The 22,353-nt window shown below is 42.2% G+C and overlaps 1 protein-coding gene across 2 annotated transcripts in view; it reads right to left on the bottom strand.

Annotated features, from left to right (window-relative positions):
* ANKRD10 (ankyrin repeat domain 10) overlaps positions 1-21,896 on the bottom strand; it is a 31,238-nt gene extending 9,342 nt beyond the window's left edge. The window contains exons 1-4 of one of the 2 annotated variants that reach the window (XM_031466327.2): positions 21,557-21,896; positions 18,108-18,260; positions 14,289-14,380; positions 3,594-3,829 (exon numbers count right to left, since the gene is read on the bottom strand). In XM_031466327.2, the coding sequence (XP_031322187.2) occupies positions 3,594-3,829; positions 14,289-14,380; positions 18,108-18,260; positions 21,557-21,766 (691 nt within the window). In that variant the 5' untranslated portion in view covers positions 21,767-21,896. Of the gene's footprint in view, positions 1-3,593; positions 3,830-14,288; positions 14,381-18,107; positions 18,261-21,213; positions 21,290-21,556 lie in introns of those variants that run through there. The other variant, XM_031466328.2, reaches the window with a different exon arrangement.
* Between the last annotated feature and the right edge of the window lie 457 nt (positions 21,897-22,353).

Genomic DNA, 22,353 nt, shown 5'->3' with positions numbered 1-22,353 from the left:
AGGAGGAGTGGCAGACGTGACACATCCGACTTCTCTAATCCGAAGTTTTAAGTCATCAGGTAACACACCACTTAACAGGCTTGTTCAGTCGCCCCTCTGTCCTTTCGCCTAGTCTCTTTTAAGCCTGACCAACACAAATAATTAACAAAAGAGGAGTCTTTGTATGAAATTCATCCCGGGCAAGGGTGCTGGGAAACTTCTTACTGCTAATTTTAAGCTCAGTCATATGTATCTTTCCTAAAGTGTTTTTATATTGAACACTGAACTCATGATACATGAGATGCTAAGGTCACGAGCACATCTGACCTGATTAAAACGGAACTGAAGTCAACGAGTGCCCGAGACCTGGTGGCACCACAGCCTCCTACCGACGGCTACTGCTCCCCAAAGCAAAACTGTCAGTGACTGGGTCAGCCCCTCCCCACTCAGGATGCTGGAGCTGCACCCAAAACAAGCACGGATTAAAGACAAGATGAAGTTTCTCTTGTGGATGGGGCTGGCATTCTGTTCTACCCTGGGGTCATTGCTAATTCAGACAGATCTCCAAGGAATACATTTGTGAACGACTGTATTGTTACCCCTGAAGATTAGGCAGGACACTAATGAACCTAACCCAAACTTTACTGAGCAGCTGCAGCTGAAGTTGCGAGGGCCACCTGTCACTCCACCCTGAGCATGTGGCTGGTAAATGGGGAGGAAAAAATAAAAACACAACCCAAACCTGGTTATATACTGACACTTCCTTGTACCAGCCTAAAGGAACAAAATCCCATACTGGGAAGAACATTACCCTAAAATACTTTTCATCAGCATCAACTGCCCGAACAACCTTGGGTTTTCTCTCACTCTCCAGAGATCTGTGTTCTGATCAGAGTGCATTTTGACACTGGCACGAATGACGGCATAAAAGACATTTTAAAGAATGAACGCCTGTAGGAGAGTTTCTATTCAAGCCGCACAAATTATCACTGCCTAAGTTTTTACATCAATATGGTTTCCAAGGGAAGAATCACTTCAATTACCTTAAAAGAGTTTGGAAAAAAGTTTAAGTGGAGATACTACTCTATATGGAGAAGAGTAGGTAACTTTCACACTCTCATGATTCCAAAGTTAAAAAAAAGACTCAATTTTATAGGACACATCCGTCTTTAAGAGTTGTCTTAGCCAGAAAAATTTCTGGAAGTATCTGCTTTTGTGACTATATATTCCACATGAAAAACATCACTGTGTGTAATTCTTAAATTCTAGGAAGACAGAATACACCAAGTTGACTGGTAAGATCCAAGCTATGCATTTATGTAGCCAAGATATTACTCCAGGCACCTATTTTAAAAAAGGCCAAACTTAAACCACCAAAAAAAAAATTATTTTAACTCTTCTAAATACTTTTACATATGAAGTTATTCAAGAGTGTTTTATATGCATATGTTACATAAGGGGAAAAAAACTTTTTAAACTCTGGCATGAGAACTAAAAACTTACCTACAAAATGAGTTAATTCAGAATGAGTAAACCTTAAGCTCACACTTAAATAGCAAATCAAAACATGCCAGAAATGAAATGAAAATGAACTTAAGCAACATATCCTGAACTGCATACCAAAAACAAGAAACAAATGGTCAAAGAATGAAAATAACTACAAAGCTACTGAAGCCAACAATTATTTCATTTAGAAAATTCAGGCAGTTGGGGAGAAAACCCTTGTTTTACTAACTGAGAATTCCTGCCCAATACCCATTCCCAGTATGTCATGGCAGAACAAGAGGAGATATCCCCCCCCCCCCCCAGAAGGCAGGTGCACGGGCTGTCCAGCGGAGACCCCCCCAGGGGTGGGAGCCCCTCTCCCCGTGCACCGGGGCAGCGCTCAGCCTCAGGTGTGCATAGTCATCGCCTGCGGCTCCGACCTCATCTTCTCCTCAGTGGACCTCCTCCAGCTGAGCGCTAGGACCCAGGCGTTTGGGAAAGCTGCACGGTGAGGTTCACGTGCAAAACACGAATCTCTAACCAGATAACCAAGATGCATGGAAAAGGAAAATAAACCCCCCCCCCAAACCTGCATGATTCTTCAAACTGAATGTACAGGTGTAGTAACAGGTCTAGGAAACTTAAGTTTCAGGAATCCTTGGAAAGGCTCTTCCGGATACTTCAGCAATGAGATAATTAGCCAATTCAATGACCTTCAAACCTGAGGAGACTGGTTTAAAACTCTTTGGTATATTTGAGTCTTCTTAAAATGTTAAGTGACATCCTTTAAAAAAAATACTAAATAGAATTTAAGATTTATCCTATGAACTAACATGACACGGACACTCGTCCAATTCTCCCACGAGGGCACAAAACTGTGAAGCTCACAACTCCTCTCCAAGAGGTGAACCAGGCCCTGAACAACACAAGGACCATTCTCTGAAGTTTAGACACACCTTCATGTTATGTACGCTTCTTCTATAACACTTCTTGAAATTATTAGGCCCATAACCTATAAAAATTATGATTTTGAGAAAAAGGATTACTTTTAAGTCCATACATTCACGTCTATAGAAGTCACACAGGCACAAGCTTTTGCAGTGGCTTAAGGTCGCTACCGGTTCTACAGGGAAAAGCTGTTTCTGCTTGGGTAAACCCCAGGGCATTAAAGAGGCACAGCGCCGGGCAGAGGGTGAAGTGACACATCAGGTTAAAGCCAGCAAAACCTAGCCACGCAGGGTTCCTCAGGCTAGGCTTGTATGCTTAAGTTTTTTTAAGCCAAAGGGCCCAACTTTGTATTTATATTCCGTACATCTCACCTGAGCACATAATTTCAGTGTGATTACTTTTCACCATCATCTCTGAATTTCCCTTTCCATGTACGTTTGCTAAATATTCCTACCAAGCTATTAGTATGTCTTCTGATACAATTAGGGTTAATATATCTTAATTTTTCCCCTAAAGGAAAGGGAGATTTTTTCCCCAGCTTTGAAGAGTGACTAGCTGACTCTGCCTCTTTGCAAACCCCAAAACTATACAAAGATAAAAAAGTGAAGAATACTTAAAACAAAAATAACTTACCTCTAACTTAAGGCCTCAATGTCAGAGTGGCACACCACGCCTCACTGTGACACGCACTACATACACTGTGGGGCACGGAGACCAGACGAGGCCACGTCACAGCACAAGTGAACAGCACAGCAAACAGCTACCTCCCCAGGTGTGCAATTATGTTTTACAACCAGACCAACTGTTTAAGCCCAGGGAAATTCACAGGAAAAAAAAATCAGGCACAGTGGCAGATTCTTTTAATAGTTGTATTTTGAACAGGTACAAGAAACGAGAAAAATCTACTTCATGGGAGCAGGTAAACCTGGTGTGCAGAAAGTTATACACACACATTCACATTTGAGTTGTCAACACTGCCCTCTCATCTCCTCTCTTTTGTTAAGGGGCCAATCTTCAAAGTGGCAACACAGGACAAACTCCTCCATCACTGCACCACAGTCCTCCGGGCACAGAACCCCTTCCGTGAAGGAGTCATCTCGAAGGCGCTTTCAGTCATGGAAAAGAAGACACGTTAGAGAGAGAGAACAAGCCTGCTCCTTTCCACCACCAAGCAGTCTCACCTGTGGTTCTAGCTTTCTTCACTCCAAAGGGCTCCGGATCTTCCAAGCATCGCTTGCGATTTGCTCCCACACTAACGTGACTAGTAAGTAAATTCGGATGGCCCCCATTTAAGGGGCCGTTATCATAGAAACGGTTCAGATGACAATTCTGGAGGTTCAAGAGAAACTGGGCACACTCTTGGAAACCCTGGGTTTGAGCAATGTCTGCTGCCGTCAGGCCACTGGCATTTCTCAGGCTGTATGACACAAAAACACTGAATTACGTCCCGTTAGCATTTCCACCTGCTCTGCTCCTGCCGAACTGACTGACTATCTGAAGGCGACAGGAAAGAGCACACAGATTTACAGCGTGTCTTCATTAAAGAAGGAGTTGCTCATCCTAGCTCTGTAACTAACTTCTCTCTTACGCACATTTGATTACTAAGCAAGATTTGGGAGATAGTAATTTAAAATCAATACACTAAACTTTAAAAAAAGGCATCTTCCTATTTCACTTCTCAAAAGCATTTTTTATGTTAGTCTGAAGAATGAAAATTTATGCTAACTTCAGACTTAACCTGAAACTGAGTTCTATATTATCTGCACTTAACTTTAATAATCCATTTCTTTAGCTTGAGTAAAATCATAACAAACAAACATGTACTGAATTGTCCATGGCATTCGTAACAATTGGCTTCCTAAAAACAAAGGCTTAAGGATAAGCCAGATACTGTGCTAACGTGTGACACCATAAGTGGAAGTTTAGAAGGACGTCCTGACAGTAAAATAATCTATCATCAGACTGGAGATCTGAGAAGCTGGGTTTTTATTTGTGGTTTGGCCTTGTTTAGGAGAACTTGCAGGAGTTAAGATTTTGGCGTCCTATTGCATTTGTGTGGATGTTTCCTGTGAAAAGCCACCTACTGCTGTCCTAGGAACTCATCCCTAGGCCAAGTCCCACCACTGAAAAGAATCAACACCGTCCTAGTCGTCAACAACAAGAACAAGCAAAAATCTGCTGTCCTCTGATTAAATCAGGAAGCACCAGCAGAATATAAACGGAAGATCTGAGTAAGATAAACATGAAAGAACCTGTTGGAAATTGTAAACCTTCACTAGGAAACAATAAACACTGAGGGAACAAAAGCAACTCCATGCTGAAATTGCCCCTAGGAGATCAGAAAATACACTGCTCTGTAAAACAGATCTGTAAAGCAGCAGCGCAGGTCCTCAGCTGCACGCTGGCACACGGAGAGCAGAGGCACAGGACGGGCGGACAGCGCCCCCCTCAGCGAGCGCTGCCAGGCAGTACAGCCGCGACCAGGCGCAGGCCTAGTCTCGCCCCTGAAAGAACTACACACAACCCTGATGCTCGCTTCCTAGGTTAATGTCAAGGCAAAAACCCACCTCAGAGTGAGAACTACAGAATCAGGGACAGATAAGGGTTTTCCACTTTAAAGAGAACACTAAGCCTTATGTTCTTATTTCCGGTCATCATACTCAGAAGACTCCAACCTCAGAAAGGAAAAAAATCTATGTATTTTTGGACAATCACTAAATATGTCTCCACTTGTTAAAGCAAGAGATAAAGAAATGTATTATGTATTTTGAAAAAAGGCAAAAGCCCAAACTCAATTTGATCACATAAAAGAGGCAAGACTTGATGAGATTCCTCAAATCCAACAGTATTTTCTTATAATATAAGGCAGCTGTGTGCAGGACTACTGGGACTAAAATTGAGTTTTATTTGACTTCATGGCTATGAATTCAGATAATTATTACTCTAAAATCTCATGAAATTTAATTTTGATATATGAATTAAATGGAAAGGAAAAACCAAAGTTTGAGTAGAGTGAATTACATTAGTTATGTATATACAAATTGATCATATACTTAAATTTTTAATATTAACACATTACTGAAATCGAACATTCAAGTAAGTGTATAACTCAGTAACTTTCTTAAATGGTGTGTTTCATTTTCAGATATCACGAGTGAATAGTCCAATAAGGTCTACTCTTAGCAAGAATGTGAACAGAGTAAGTTGCCACATTAAAAAAAAATGTGACTCTTCAAAATTTAAAAAGATGAAGACCTAGAACATAAGCAAAGTTTATAAAACGATCTTTTCTAGAGAAAAACATGGACTTGCTCTCCAAAAAATCAAAGAATACAGAAATGAGAAGCTGTTGATTAAAATCAAGACAAAGTTGACTGTAAAGATTACTCCTCAGTGGATGAGAAAATCCCAGACTAAACGTCTGAGTGGGAATACCCGCCTGGACCCAGCCACCTGCCTCGCCTCCTCCCGGTCGCACGTGGCCCAGCACTCTCACACCACTCACTTGACTGGGACAGAGCCAACCAAATCTCTAGGGGTCTGAGGTGGTATCTTCAAAACTGAAATAACCAGAGTTGTGTCACTCACTAGTCAACTCATGCTATGTACTCACCACATGTGGACCAGGTAAGAAAGAACAAAGCCAAATCTTACTTCAACTGGCTCCTCATGTAACTTAGGGGGCCGGAAGCTAGAGTAATCTAAAAGGAGTTCAAAATATTCCAGAAAATATGTGGACAGGTATGAGAATCTGGGATAAATGGTGACTGTGGAAGAGTTAATTGGGACGTTATAATCTTGGCACCATCCCTACAGTATTAGCAAAAACGAGGACATACAGCAGTCTCTCTCCACCTCCGGTGAACCACAGATTTCAGCTGTTACTTCTCATGTTACTAAGGACTGAACGTAACATAGTTTAAGTGTTTATGCTCCTCTTACGCAAAAGGATCTGTTTCTACCTGACCCTGGTGCAGGAGAGCAAAGCTCCCCTCTCCTACGCCCACATGCTTTTCTTCCCACCTCTTCCTTACGCACCTACATGCCCTCCTCCGTTCTCTGCCCCGAACTCTGCTCTGCTCACACTTAACTTGCAAGTGGCTGCAAGTGGCTGGGTGAAAAGGGACAGCTGGGATCACAGGTCCTGGGACACTCTTTCCATGAAGGGCAGGGCGGCAAGGACTTTACGCCTTACAGGCCCTGGTCTCCAATCTTTTCGCCATAGCCTGAAAGCAGCCTTAGATGATATGTGAACAGTATATTCTAAGATACCTTTAACTATAGGCACTGAAGTCTGAATTTCATATATGTTTATGTGTCATGAAATATTCTTTTGAGTTTTGTTCAACCATATTAAAATGTAAAAATCACTGTTAGTTTATGGGCCACACAAAAACAAGCAGTGGGCTAGATCAGTTGAGTAACATTTAACCAACAGATGATACTGGTAACTAGTAATAACAGATGCTTATAGGTTCCTGAAAACCGTTTTTCTGGTAATTTTATGCACTATTCAAACAAAAATAAACTTTTTAAAAGTTGCCAACTCTGTTAAATCACAAAATGCTAAATACAAAAATATCTAAAGGTAAACGCTGGAAGAATGTAAAATCAAGCACCTTGAGAGAACATGGAGAAGTAATACAGTCATTCCTATTCCATCTGAGTGTTTTCTGTTAAAGGTTCAAAGAGTCTTAAAGTTGAATTACGCAACGTACTTAAAATGAGTAAGGTGAAATCTGTCTTTGCAGGCCTGAATTCTTCAAACCATGTTTAGAGAGAATTTTCAGTATAGAGGCTGAAAATCATGTTCCTAGGTAAAGACTAGAATAAATAATTATTAAGTGGTATTTCTCAAAACACCTTAATTTTAACAAGAGACTCAGGTCTTTAAGTTAATTTTTTAATATATGCTCTCCTATTTGTTAAGCATGTGTCCACTTTGATGTTTTAAGAGTTGACCATCATCCTGGTGAAAATGTATCATTACTTTATTAAGCCTTCGGACTCTAGTGTTTCAACTTTAAGCAGATATTAAACCTAAGCTACCCTCTGTGATTTTCCTAAAACTCAACGGGAGCTGGGCACATGAATGTGACGTGGGACTTACAGGTTCTAAGATAATTTCACATTCAAATGTGGCACTTCATTCTGTTACAGCACTGTTTAATCAGACAAACCTTCACCCTTCAATCCATAGGTGTTCACTGCAAGTGTGGCATGGCCACAGTGCGCTGACTGTGGGCCTTCCCGTCAACCCCAAGTGAGGTGCTGGTTCAGACAAGGTTCATCTGAACTGCAGTCTTTACACACTAGCCCAGAGGGAAATTTACAATACCTGGAAGACACTGTTCAAAATGACTCTCAATAACAGTATGCTGCATTAAAATTAGGGTAGCAATGAAAGTATACAGATTATTTTTAGACCAAATCTTTGAAAAAATATATACTTTTGAATTTAGTGTTCTTAGTCTGTTGCGCTTGGGCAGACAGACTATGCCTCTGTCCATTTCTGAAAATGACAGGCCCCATGTGGGACGTGCTGTGAGGTCATTGAAAAGCTTTAGTTCACCCTCCTTGGTCCCCTCTAATAATCATTTGAAAAATCTTTGTAAATGGGCAGAGATTTTTAAAAATTAGACATCAGTCAACTTAATGTTCAAATTGGATCTAGTTTGTTGAAGCTTTAAAAATGACTTTAAAAGCTGACATGATCAGATTCTTAGGCTAGTAAAGTCAATTTGCTACAATTTGTTACAGAGGCTATGACACTGCCTTTATTTACGGACTTACTTCCTGTAACATTACTGGAGACTATGAAAAGTCAACTTAGGGCAGGCTGCCCATTTTCTCCCAATAGTTCTTGGTATTTAAAAATCAGATATGAGAATATGGGAAGACGCAGAATAATATTTACTGTGATTTATTTATGCTTATATACTATACTTTCTGTAATGAAATTCTGAATAGAATATTAAAACTTACTATATCTAAGAATGTCTCCCCAAAGTACTTTAAAACAAAACTCCACTCTGCGGCCAGCGAATGCCCCATCTCTTTTCCACTTACAGTGTCACAACATCAGAACATATGAGAAGCCATTCTAATAAGAAGTTTTTGTTTTTGTTTTTGTTTTTAAATTTGAAAAACCACGGATCAGGAAATATCTACAATACTTTTCAGAACCTGAGTTGTCACATCACCTTCAGGATGTTTTCTTTTCATTAATGCCATGTGACAATAAAAGATAACCACAATTTAATATAAATAATAGTTCTGTTAAAATTCTGATCTCAACTTAACTATTGTTAGTTTACAAATAAAAAGGTAGATATCATAAATTAGGGTAAGCAAAGCATGCAAATCTAAAGAATCTATATCTGAATTCCTAGATTAGCATTAAAACCAATCACCGCAACAAATACCTCAACAGTATGCCTCGTGTGGAGAAAGGAAGCCATACTGAACATTCAATGCCACAACTGTAAGGTTTTCGGAGAAGCACCTGTGGCAGTTTCAGCAGTTTCTATATGGAATGCTCCCCCTTTCTAGGATTACTTGAAAAAACCAAGTCAATTCGAATTACGTAGCTGTAAAACATTGACATGTGTAGTTTTTACAGATTCAGAATCTTCTGTGTGATTCAAAACGGGCAATGGTTCATAAAACAGGAAACTTAAATAATAAGGGATCACATATTTGCAGGCAACATTTGGATTAAAAATACATATACATACATGAGGTGCAGAAGCACATTTACTGAGCGCAGGCCATTGTCATGTGACCACCTTGACCAAGAGCTACTGCTCTAAAACACTGCCTTTTCAATTACCTCTAGTAATTTTCAGCATGAAGCCAACTTAATTAGGTCAGTATTTCAACAAAAGTTTAATAGTATGGACTAAAAACCATTAACTCACGATTCTGGTTACTTTAAAATTTGGTATGCTGTATCTCAAATACATTAGTAACTATTCCTAGATGGAAATAAGCAAATACAGGGAATCATTAAAAAAAAAAAGATAGAAAAACATTACTAAATGTCTATTTGTACAGACAAAACATTACAAACATCTAAAATTTCTTCAGTAAAAGAAAAACGTGTATTTTTAACCCTTTGGTATCCAAACTCTTAAATGCATAATTATGAAGACTTTCTTAAATATATTCTTCAGGTAACAATAGGAAGAAACTATTTTTTAAAGTTTCTACTTGAATAAATTTGGTGCCAAGTTTTCATTTCAAGTTCAACATTATTGAGGATGATTTTATGTTGCAACAGAACCCCAATTATGTTTGCATTCATAAAATGTAAGAGCTTCATTCAAAGAGTCTGACAAAAAAATTCAACATGCTCCCACCTATAATTTAGCAAAAGAAAGATATTTGAACTTAGAAGTCATTGGTTTATTTGAAAGCACTATTTATAAAAAAGCAATGGCTAAACAAACATTAAAACCTATATATTTTATATATATATAAAATGGAACCACTATGCTGTGCATCAGAAATTAATACAACACTGTTAAATTGGCTATACTTCAATAAAAATAAATAAATAAAACAAACAAAAAGCCTATATATTGTTCGAGCTGTTATGAAAAATAATCAAAATCCAAAACTAAACGTCAAAAGCTCTGGAATGTTGTCAGCCCACTATCTACCTCTCCTGTCCTGCAGACAGAACTTTAACAGCTATCTCAGGAAGTAACCCCTCCACCTTGCCTGTGACCATTTAATAAAAAGAAAAAAGAGCCTTGGAACTATCGTAGTGACAAGCAGGTCAGGGAGGCAACACAAGAAGTCAGGACTGGAAGGCAGAGGATCCGAGACCAGAAACTATGAACTTAGAGTTACACTTCGGATAAACTTCATGGTCGGACTATTATTCTGAAGGGCAAACAGAGAAACAAATGAACAGAAACCACAAATTTCAAACATGAATAAATGTCTAATAAAGTAAATCTGGGTTACATTTTGCTAAGGGCAAAAGCTGCACACCGACTTCTGACACCAGTATTAAATATGCTCATCGCATGATTTGCCCTAATGAAAATTTTGCTTCCAGATAGAGCTCTATGGGTAAGCAAATAAAGGTGGATCATAAATATGCACCAAACTACAGCAATTCTATTTCAGTTAAGAATTTCTAAGACTTCAACAAATTACTTTTTTTTTTGCAACATTAAAAAAAAGTCTATTAAGATCATATTTTCAAACTTTTGTTATTACAGCCAATTGTGTCTGTTTTCTAAATTAGGCAAGAAAGATTTTTTCCAGAGTGAGTCACTGAACTTGCTTATACAAGGCTATAGATGCTTCAGCAGCTATCTGATGGTCACAGCTAAGTTCCTCTTGAGAACAAAACAATTAAGTTAAAATACATGTAGCCTATTGGAAGATCTGGCTACCAGAGTCAGTGGCTTCTACAGAAACGCTCTCCTACAGAAAGCTAAGGGACTTTGTCACAACCTAATAAAACACTGGCACCTGTACAATGCGATATTAAAATGGACTAGCAAGTTGGCCTTAGATGCGAGCAATTCTGTACCTCTAAATCCTGCTAAATCCCTTCATTCCTACCCTGAGGCATAAAAAAATCCACTTTAATATCTGGTTGATATGGAAACATTTCCCACTTTATCTCTCAAGAAAATAAAGAAACCAAAATCAATGAGTGCCAGAATACTAAAAGTAAAGATAGCCCAAGGCTGGAAATCTGCACTTTACAATGTTAGGAGTAACAGGTCATCTTAACTATCAGACAGCAAGTTTTAAAAGACTTTCTCCAAAATCACATTAAGACTTAATTTTACATTGTTCCTTATTTGATCATTCAGAAGAAGACTAAGGCAACAACTTTTCCGTCTTAGTATATGCCCTTCTTCTAATCAAAAAGTCTACGTGTGGAGCATCCTGGCTGCAATGACGCAAAGTTAAGGATGATGACAGTTCAACTTATGAAAACCCCGTAACTGGGAAAAAACGAGAATGGGAAGTGTCTGCAGGGATTTAGATACTTAAAGTCTGCATACACTTAGTCTGGTCGCAGAACTGACATCTAATCCTGTGTGTTTTTATTTTTAGATGTGGCCAATCTCAAATCTAATGGCCAACAGCAATGACAATCATATAAGCAGAAACAAAACCTCACATGAAAAAGAAAACTTGGCACCAAAACTCAAGATGTAAAATAAGAGAAGAAAAAGAAACTCCATCAACATACTCACGTGTGGTGCTAGAAAATGTGCTACGGTGCACAGCAGCTGACATGCGTTATCTTACAGATGCAGCCTACATTGACAAGTAGGTTATGTAACAGACCATTCTAGCCACGGGCGCCTGGTACACTTGCCCTCACCATTACCTACCCCATGACCCAAAAAGCAGCAACTTCAGATTTTAGCCAGTTTATGTAGCAAATATATAAAAAGCAAATTAGAAATTAACAACAAAATTATTAATTACCACCAAGTGTGATAAAATATTGATATGAGACAGCTTTTAATCTATTCACAGGAAAAGGAAAAATTTCTATTATCTCCTGAATACTACAGAGTGTAATATTAAAATGAATAATGTGGCTCATTCTGAACTGGAAAAAAAAAATACATAACTTTAAGTAAATAAATTAATTCTGTGTCCCTTGATGATCTTAAAAGAAAAAGAGATTTTATTTGCTAGGACTACACTTTACCATACAAGCAGCATTATAGGAAATAAGTAAAAGAGATCTAAGTACCATAATTTGGGGTAATCAAATTACTGGTAGACTAAAAGTGCTAACTATAAAAATGTGCAGGACAGATATTAAAAAGCAATTTACAGTTTACCTTACTGGCAAGACTGACATTTTATCCAGATGTTAAAACTAAATAACCAAACATACAACAGCAATAAAGAATAATTACTGGTGCTCTACCTCCAGGACAAAGACTGATCATTTAAAGAATCGCTTTTGGCTAGGTGGCTCAGGCTAAATGCTTCTTCTAAAAAATATCTGAAAGTTCAGTCAAGGGAAATCACCATATGCAGGGTCTTGAGGGAGTGGCTCTTATACTGAGAAGGAAAAACAAACTGGCACTCGAGGCCATGCTCAGTCACACTTGGTGGAAAAGAGACACTCGAGGGTCCTGTAACAAGGACAGAATTGTAAATAAAATGATCTCATTTTAAAAAGACACCTACTAAAAAAAGGACATAGCAGAAGAAAGATATTTATTGGTTCAAAGGATTAAGCTATCCATTAAAGTGAATAAAACTAACATTTTTGTAATGAAATGCTCAGGACCAATTATTGTTCAGAAAAATAAGTCACTGAAAAGATCAACTTCTAATTACTCATTATTTCAATAAATGACAATTAAGGAATTTACTCAATTATTTTATGACTCTGTATTTTACAATCAAAGCTTCTGTTATTAAAATTAAAGATTTGAGTTTTTAATCTAAAGACAGCTAAGAAACAGGTATCTACAATTGCTTTAAAAGCAATCTACTGAGAATCATCTCAATGTTTTTTAAGTTGTATAATATATATTCACACTATCAATTGTTTTTAATTACCTTAAGTCATAACTTCATATGAAGTCACAAGGTTCCCTGCCATGTAACATTTAATACAGGTCATATATTTATAACACTAAATCGCTATGTAAGTAAATGATCCAAGCCCAAACCAGTATCCGATCTTAACAACAATACTGAATGAAACAGAAGCTCAGATACTAAGAGCCTGATGACAGCCCCTGGTCTTAGACAGGCCTTGCATTAACCTACATGGTTTTGCTGTCCAGGATCTATTTTCAGTATTTATCATAATACAGAGTCAAAGCAATGAAGTGGAAACCAAAGGGTTAAACTAAGTTTTGTGGGTTTTGTTTCTCCCAAAGTCTAAATTTTCACATTTCCAATGAGAATAAAGTGGTCTGTAATTAATTTTTATGAAATATTTAAGACACTCAAGGTAAAACAAAAAAGCTGGTATTATCGTAGTTATTCTGGTTACTATAGCTCTACAGCTTACACTCAACATTTAAGGGTGAATACCGCATCCATTTTGTTAATGCTGTGAACTGCAGAAGAAAAATTTTTATAATAAATCTTCAAGAGAAAGTTAATACAAATAAATTTAATACCTAAAATAAATGAATAATGCCATGGCTAGCTAATGATTGCATACAAGATCACATTTTTAAATTAATATACTTAAATATTAACATTGTTCTAGCAAATCATAAATAAGCCAGTTGATGTAAACTGGCTAAAACTAGGATATTCTAAAATAATGCCATCAGTATCAAAAACACAGAATGAGTTTGAAGTTTTTAATGTATACAATTACATTTTACAGGGAATTATAAAATCATTAAAAGTCATAATAGTCTTTGAAACATAAGATGTTCTCTCACCTGCTAAAAGATGAGAAAATCAAAATTTAGGAAAGTTAATTGTCTGCAAGAATTTTTCGAGCCAGAGAGGCCTGAAAAGATACTCTAATCCAATTCAAGGCACTAGTTTCGAAATTAAAACTTGGCAAAGAAAAGTTTGAAGACTTGCCCATGGTGACACAACTAGTCAGTGGCAAAGTCAACGACGCCAGGTTCCAAATTTAATTGGTTAACTGTCCTTTCCAGCCCAGTACGCTCTCTCTGACGGCAGGAATTCTGAGGCTGCTGTGATTAAGCCCCTTTCTGCCAGTGGTCAGCTTAACCCATACAACAATTTGCTCACTAAGGCCAACTGATCTAAAAAGCAAAAGTATTTTACTAGCATTGAAGACAAAGCTCAGGGCTTTCGCTTGCTCTAAATCCTGTCTCTAAACACAAGACTCTTGGCTACATCGTTGGTTGACAAGAATAAATGAAGACACTTACTTGACATGAGCCCCATTAGCCACCAGGGCACTGATGCAGTCCAGGCTCCCAGAGCGAGCCGCTTTGTGAATAGGAGTCTCACCCTCACAGTCCTGAAACGACAAAAATGATCCCCATGACCATTCAACTAGATCCAACAAGACCTCTGCATTTTAAAGGAATTAACAAAGCTCAAGTACCACCTCATTCCTCTTTGAAATAGAACAATATGATGAGCTAAATTTGAAGCAGACAAAGAAATGGAGATAGGAAGAGACCAAGGAAGGAGCATATTCGCTTGAATCCTCAGCTCAAGAACAAAAAAATCCTGGGGCCTCTCCAGCAGTGACAGCACGTACACTCTGCGCGGCAATTCAGAAAACATTTTTATGATGGATTTTAGCACAAATGTATGTAAAACCCAAAATTATTATCCTCAGACAAAAAAATAGTAATCAAGGCCTAACATCTAATGTCTGGTGTAGTCTATCCACATTCACCTATATCTACCACAGGACAGCCTGTCGTGACATCACCAGTGCCTCCCCTGGATTTTTTTATCTTGAACTTGAGTTAGCACTATGCTTTAGACAACAAGACTGAGGTTAAAGGGTCAAGAAAAGAAGGGAAGGGAGAACACAAGGGTCAAACACAGCCAGCTTTTCATACAACTCAGGCTATGTGTGATGGACGACTTGTTCAAGGACCTTCAGAAAGGCTGCAGGAGCAGCATACTGCTGCTTCAGGAAACAGCGCTGGAGGGAGCAGCGGACTCAAGGACACGACTCTGAAGACTAATGCAGTCATCTAACAACAACAAAAGGAATTACTTTACACTGTACGAATGGGGAAAAAATCTAAAATACAATTTCACTGATAGGCTCTCAGGTAAATAAGAGGTAATGAAAAGTACAGTAATCAAAAGAAAAAAGTCATTTCTGTTAGAAAACTGATTTAGGACTTTCTGCCTGGGAAATCCCAAATGGCTAATGAGCAGCAACAGTTCCTAAAACAAACACATGTCATCATCACTGGACATTGAACTTGGCAGCAGAAGACTAATAATTAAGGGACAAAGACATAAAGCAGGAGTAGGGCAACCAGGCAGTGTGCAGCAGTTGGAAAATAATTCATTCATAAACCCAGTCAGTGTTGCACTTCACCCATGTGCAGTAACTCACGGTGGGGAAAGCTGAGGTTAGGGCAAGAGTGGAAAGAAACAGTGGTAATTACTTTACAGAAAAACATAATATGAAAGACTCAACTGCTTACTACAGTGTAAAGTATGTATATTTATTTTAAAATGAGCTCAAAAGGGAAGTAAAATTCCAAACAGAATAGTCCATTTTTGAAGAAAGAAACATAGAAAATCATGAGGTTATACAGGGAACTATCCAGTGAACTCGGATAAAAAATGAAAACAAAAACAAAACCTACCCCTATTTCCCAAAAGGGGAGAGAGGGGAGAGAGGAGGTACATACTAAGGATAAATAAAAATTATACACAAGCACTGCCAGGAAAAGCAGACCCGAGGTTTTGCCAAATAAACAGCAAAAAACCTCAAGAAAACAAAAAAGGGTTTTTAAAGCTATCTTTGAAACGAGAAGAAAAAAAAGATTTTCTATACTATTTCAAGAAGATGGTGGGGTAGCAACAGATGACAGAGAAAAACAAAACCACTCGCTCCTGTTTTTTGTTACAGGAGGAGACCATCTAAGAGGGAAGGGCAGAATACACAGTATTTAAAGAAAACAGCAGCCAAGAGAGGGAGAGTAAAGAGCCTTTTTAATGTTACAGCTCAAGCTCACACCAGTCATATTTCAAAAACACCAAACAGTTTGTAATACGATTCTAGAACTGCTGCTGGCAAACTCTGAGTCATGAGGGAAAGTGGGACAGGTGCCAGAAATCTGAAGACAGACAAGTCACCTTGAATTTTAACGAAGAAAAACCTTGTTTCTAATCAAGTTATAAGAAACTGAAGGCACTACCAAATGCCAGCACCATTCTAGAAGGGGTAAAAAGAGGTGACTTGCAAACACTTACAAAAAGTGATACCCATGAGTAGGCACTACAGACTTACAAAAATAAACCACGTGAAAACTAACTTCACTTCCTCTTTGGGTAAACTTAGAACACATAGCCTCCAAACAGTACATGTGAGCCTCAGTAACCTAGAGATGGCAGGGAGAGTCTCTACTCAACTCGAGGAAAATGAACTTAGAATGGTAACTAACATGTCAAAAGATTAAGACTAGAAAATAGGTTAAAACTAAGTTATTAAGAAGAAATGCTATGCTCGGTTCAGAAAAATAATACACAAAGAATAAGAAAAATCTGGATCTAGTTTTATCAGCTTATGTGGGAAATGAGAAAACCTGTGTGCCTCATGATGAACCACCGGGCGCCCATCACAGCAGTCCAGCCTGACAGCCAGAGTGCCCCACATGAGACCACAGCCAACCGAGGCCCTTCCAGGAGCAATGCCAGGGCACTTGAAAAACCCAGTGACAGCCTCGTACATGAGACGACTTGGGGGTGCTGAGCTGGGGGGCTGTTTACACAGAGGCAGAGCTGTGAGGAGGGTGGGCTCTGGGGACTCCCACCCAGGGAGTGGACTTCAGGAGGGGTTTCCACACAGAGCCCCCTAGAGTGGCTCAGAGGAGGGGGGAGCAGGGACGGGAGAAGCCGTAAACATTTTATCTGTGGAAAATACTGAGCTGCTATAAAACACTACATGAAAAGGGGAGTTCTAGATTTTAAAAGATCTGAAAAGCAGCATTAGACAATTTCTTTAGATCTCTCAAAACTAAACGTTATGTAACAACTTAACTAAAATTATCATATAGGCGTCTATACTTAAAACTCCATGTTAATACTAAATAGTAATTACTGCTATTCACGGGCTATCCATGTCTTACTGATAAGGAGACTGAGCTACAACCAAGAAAATGACTTGCCCGGCCATGGAGGTGAGGCGGCGGACGTGCCCTGCTACCAGAAGGGGAGGAGGAGGACACAGGAGCAGCAGACCAGGGGGGTCAGGCATCACCCAGGGTGTAACCCTTGAACCCAGGGATCAGAGCAACACAGCAGGAGGTGAGTGAGGACGTCAAGGTGCTGTGTGTGGAGACAGAGGAAGGGGGAGGGGGAGGGGCAGCGGGTAAGTTCCAGCTCAGAAACAGAGACAGCCTAAAATCCAGGGCTCTCCTCATGCTGTGTCTACTAGACTGTCCAGAGGACAAATGCCTGCTTATCCCTCACGCCCCTTTCTCACTGATCCTTGTTTTAAACAACTGCTGAACACCTTTCCTTGCTTTGGCGTCCAGGAGTCACTGACTGCACAATGCCTGGCTACTTCTTTGTGTCTGGTCGTCATCCTCGACTCGCATCTGAGGCCATACCAACTCACACTGGTCAATCTGCTGATGGTAACTTAACCACGCAGATGATTACAGATAATTTCACAGCCATTCTCTCACTGGGACAGATGTGTTCTCACAATTACCTCTGGAAATGACGTTAAGGCAGCTGTAAGCAGGGGAGCCAGGAAGCCTGGGCACAAGGCCAGGCTCCTTCAGTTACTAGCTGTGACCTTGGGCAACTCACTGTGGATCACAGCAAATCACATAACAGGTAAAAGCTCTCTCTAAACAGACGGCACTGCTATGTCAAGGGCCAATTATCTACAAATAATTCAATAAACATAAATTCCAGTTAGCCCAAAGGTAAAGATATCAAGCTCTAATTAAAGCCTAAATTTAGAACTCAACACCTTGTAATTATAGCTGGAAAAAGAAAACAAAAACAAACCACGTCAATCATGGGCACTGCCTTACCGGTTTGTTAATGCTGGCTCCTGCTTGAATCAACCAGACGAGGCACTGAGGATGTCCCCCAAAAGCGGCGATGTGAGCCGGGGTCTGCGCGTACCGCGTGGTGGAGACATCCAGCGTGGCTCCAGCTCTCACCAACTGTATTAAGCACTCCAACTTGGAGAACAGCGGGAGGGAGGATGGAACACATGTAAATGCCAGTACACTACTAAATGTCACACTAGTAATCTAAATTCTGTAACAAAGATAAGTGGCATTTTCCTGTTTAAGAAAACAGTCATTCCTTCCCAGTATCATACAAATTTAAAAAGGCTTATTTAAAAGAGTATTTTTCCTTGTCTTGTAAGAAAAAAATTGGTACACAGGGAACAGAAAGTATAAACAATTGACACTATACCAATTTAAACATTTTGTCTTTCCTACAGTTGAAAAAGCCAAAATCAATGTTGTAAATCAACTATAGCTCAATTAAAAAAAAAACCCAAATCAGAAAAGACTAGATTACACATACATTCGAGGACTTGTATCAACACTACACTTCACCACTTCCACACACTTTTCTAAACAATAAATGGTAAAGCGGTTAGTAGGTGAACTCTTCGCAGTCAAAGACCGTTTTCCGCAGCCTGCATAGGCCACTCCGCACACCCTGGCACAGGCCACACCAGCTGAGGGACACTCAGTTGGGGCCCACCCTCTAGATTATCGCCTCGGGGAAGAGATGTGTGGAGTCAGCCAGAGGGCAGCACTTAGTCTTCCCAAACTGTTTGTACCGAACCTACCCCCTACCCCCACAATAAAAAGGCCTAGAATACAGCTGAGCTCGGCGCCTAGCAGGTGACTAAAACGAAGACACATGAGCCAAGACTTTGCAGCCAGGCACCAGTATCATACTAGCCTCTGGGTAAAAGAATTCATCACACAACAAATATCTGGCAAGTGCCTACCGTTTGCCAAGCACCAGGAAAGAAGTCCTGCTGTCTTCAAAGATTTACACTGTTCCACCCAGTATGTCCTCAGATCCCGGATCCTGGTCCCACGACTGCCCTCCCCCCATTTCCCCTCCCTAAGCACAATGCAGAGTTGGTGAAAAAGCTCTAACTGCCAACAATTCTCTTCCTGAGGACAGACTTCAAATGAAGAACAGCTACACTTGGATCTCTCTCCATGTCTCTCACTGTCTTCCTGAAACTTAAGCCTTTCCTTGCAAAGCTCAGATCATTGCAATCAACATTTCTGTGGGATGAACTCTCACAGCTGAGGGTACACACTGTCTTCAAAGAACTTGAACCTGGGAATGACAGCTGATCAAGAGGCACCACTGGTATATTTTAATATATTAACTTTATTAAGGTACTGAGCGAAAAATGACAGCCAATACTAGGGATAAGATGAGCAGGTCTCAAACCCAACAAAAATCAAACACCTTGGTATGCCAAAAGTGGTTAATCTTAGGTTAATCTTATCAACTAAGAATTCACTGGACTTAAATTTGTTACCTATGGGCTTGATGTAGGAAACCAGGTTTGGAATTCTGGAAAAATACTGTTCAGTACAACAGCCTGTAAAAGCAAGGCGTAATTAGAATTTTAAAATAACGCCTCATAAAGGGTTGGGTAACTTGTGTGCAACTGGCGATTTTCTAGGAACACAACCTGAGAGCTGGGAACAGTTCGTAACACACTAAATGCTTAGTGAGCTCCTGCAAAGGTTGAGAACACTACAGGCTTAAATTTACACAGAAAAAGGGAAGCTGTTGGGGTGAGGACGGGAGACAGGACTGGGAAACTACAGCCAGGAGTCCTGGCCTAACTTCTACCCTGGCAGTCATTGCTCACAGACTGAACAATACTTTCTATGGCCCCTTCTGTGTCCAAGACGCTACAGTCATCATAATTAAAAACAGCTGGAAACACTAACAGCTTGCGTTACAATTTTCGGTCTCTGGGGTTAATCTACTACTTGGTCTCCTATGTTTCATTATTACTCATGCCCTACAGAAGTAGACTCAAAAAAAAAAAATTCAGTTGGTTTCATTTTATTTTCATAAAACACCCATGCATGAAATTTACCATTTACAGCACTGTAAAGCAGCTATGGCTATTTTCAATTTCCAGAGATACCCAGAGGCACTCTTGGATTGGTAAATATTCGGAGTGACCGTCTGTAAGGAAGCTTTAAGCATTCTACAGAATGTATGGGATTGTCACACTGTGTCCCTCTCAACAGGGTAGGACTGAAATCAAAAGGGGAGCCTTTCCTGAGGAAGTTGTCCTTGCCAGTTACCAGGCTGTCTCTCCCCCAAACACGAAAGGACAAAAGATGCTGAGAACCCGTGCTCCGAGAGTGACCTACAGTTTAATGTAAAAACAGACCAGGGCAAGCAGCACTCAGGAGGGAGAGAATGCCTCGGCTAACTGACTGCCTTGGGAAACCCACACTCGAGGCCGCTAGGAGGAGAGCAGGAAGCAGAGTTGTTATTTTTGTTTGCGGAGGCTGAATTCCCACGGGCGCTGGGTACCAGACAGGCGGGAGTCGGGGGATCGTCACTCACTGACTTGCCTCCGCCCCGCCGTCCCAACTCCCTCTCGTTTCCTTCCCTGAAATAAATCTGACTTCATTTCACCAGGGGACTCAGAAACTGCTTCCCAGAAGCTGTAACTGTAGCACCGTGAGAGAAGTAAAGCAACTTCCTCTGCTGGTAAAAATAAGCACATAAAACGAAGCGGTTTCCCTTCGAGACGGGAATGCACCTCGCACCCCCCGCAACACTCCCGCGTGTGTCACCCCAGCCGCATCCTTCCCGCGGGGAACCTGCCAAGGGTCCCTGAGCCGGGGTCTCGGCCTCAGCCGCCCAGGCCCCTCGCGGAGCGCCGCGCGGCGCTCCTGCCCGCTCCTCCCCGGCCGGGCGCCCCGCGCCCCGCAGGCGGCGGCGCGGCTGCCTCGTCTTCTCGGAGCTCAAAGCGGCCCTCGTCCTTCCCGGTTTCAACGTAACTGAACCACCGCTGACTCCACTGAACCCGGCAAGCCGAGTCGCAGAAGCACACGCACAGCTCTCTACATAGAATTCCCCACACGCTTCTTTCCGCGTCCCTTTCCTCTCACACACCGTCCGCCGACGGCACAGTCGGAGCACCGGCATCACCTACGGCCCGCGAGCCCCGTACGAACGCGCGCGAGAAGACCCGCGGGCCCCGCGCTTTCCTCAGAGGGCCTCCCGACGCCCGCGCGACGCCGGAGGCCCGGGCCCTCACCCGCAGGGCGGCGCCTCCGGGAAGCCGCCCGCGTTCCGAAGAGGCGCCGCCGCCGCACATGCGCCCCGGGCCCCGCGGGGCGCCGCCGCCACCCACCGCGCTTCCGCCCCGCGCTCCCGGCACACCCCGCGCCCCTCGCCTCCCGCGACCCCCACAGGAAAGCCGCCGAAAATGGCGCCTTAAAGCGCCCGCGCCCACCTTGCCGAAGTGCGCGGCCCAGTGCACGGGCGTCCAGCCGTAGAAGGAGTCCTCGGCGGCCAGGTGGGCGCGCGGCGTCTGCTGCAGCAGCGAGCAGAGCGCGGCCAGGTCCCCGTCGCGGCAGGCGCGGTGCAGCGGGAAGCGGAGCGACAGCAGCTCCTCGCTGGAGAAGCCCGCCTCCCCCGCGCCCGCGCCCGCTCCCGCCGCCATGGCCCGTCACCAGAGAGCGCGAGCTGGCGAGCAGAGAAGACGTGCCGGTGAGGACCCGACAGGCCGCCGCCGCCGCCGCGCCCGAGCACAAAGGAGCGAAAGCAGCGCCGCGGCCGCGTCTCGCCGGCCGCCGAGCGGAGCGCGCACAGGGGCGGGGCGGGGCGGGGCCTGCGGCGGCCCGGACGGGGGCCGGCGCCGGGAGGTGCCGGGTCTGGAGGCGGGGCCTGGAGCGTCGGGGGCGGGGCCGGGTCGACGCCTGAGCGGCGGGGGCCGAGGGCGGGACCTTGAGCTGGCTGGGAAGGGCCTGGCGGCCTCCGGCCTCTGCGGGTCGGGTACCGCCTCGGCCGCTTTCCGTGCCCGGACCCCAGGCCTGACAGTGTCCTGACCCAACCGTAATAAAAAGCCCCTGGAGCCGCAGGTTTGGCGGCCATAGTAGGCCCGGTCCCTGAGCTTCCGGCGCGCACCTCTAACTCGCCCAGTTAACCCCGTGGGGCGCCTGCGGAGACCTGGAGGCGGTCCCGCACTTTCTGTCCCGGTTCTGCGCCTGCTTGTCCGGCGAGGTGCGCTGCACTTTTGCGAGAACCCAC

Source organism: Camelus dromedarius, chromosome 13, assembly GCF_036321535.1.
Source record: "Camelus dromedarius isolate mCamDro1 chromosome 13, mCamDro1.pat, whole genome shotgun sequence".
Classification (NCBI taxonomy): domain Eukaryota; kingdom Metazoa; phylum Chordata; class Mammalia; order Artiodactyla; family Camelidae; genus Camelus; species Camelus dromedarius.
This window is presented reverse-complemented; position numbering and strand designations above follow the sequence as displayed.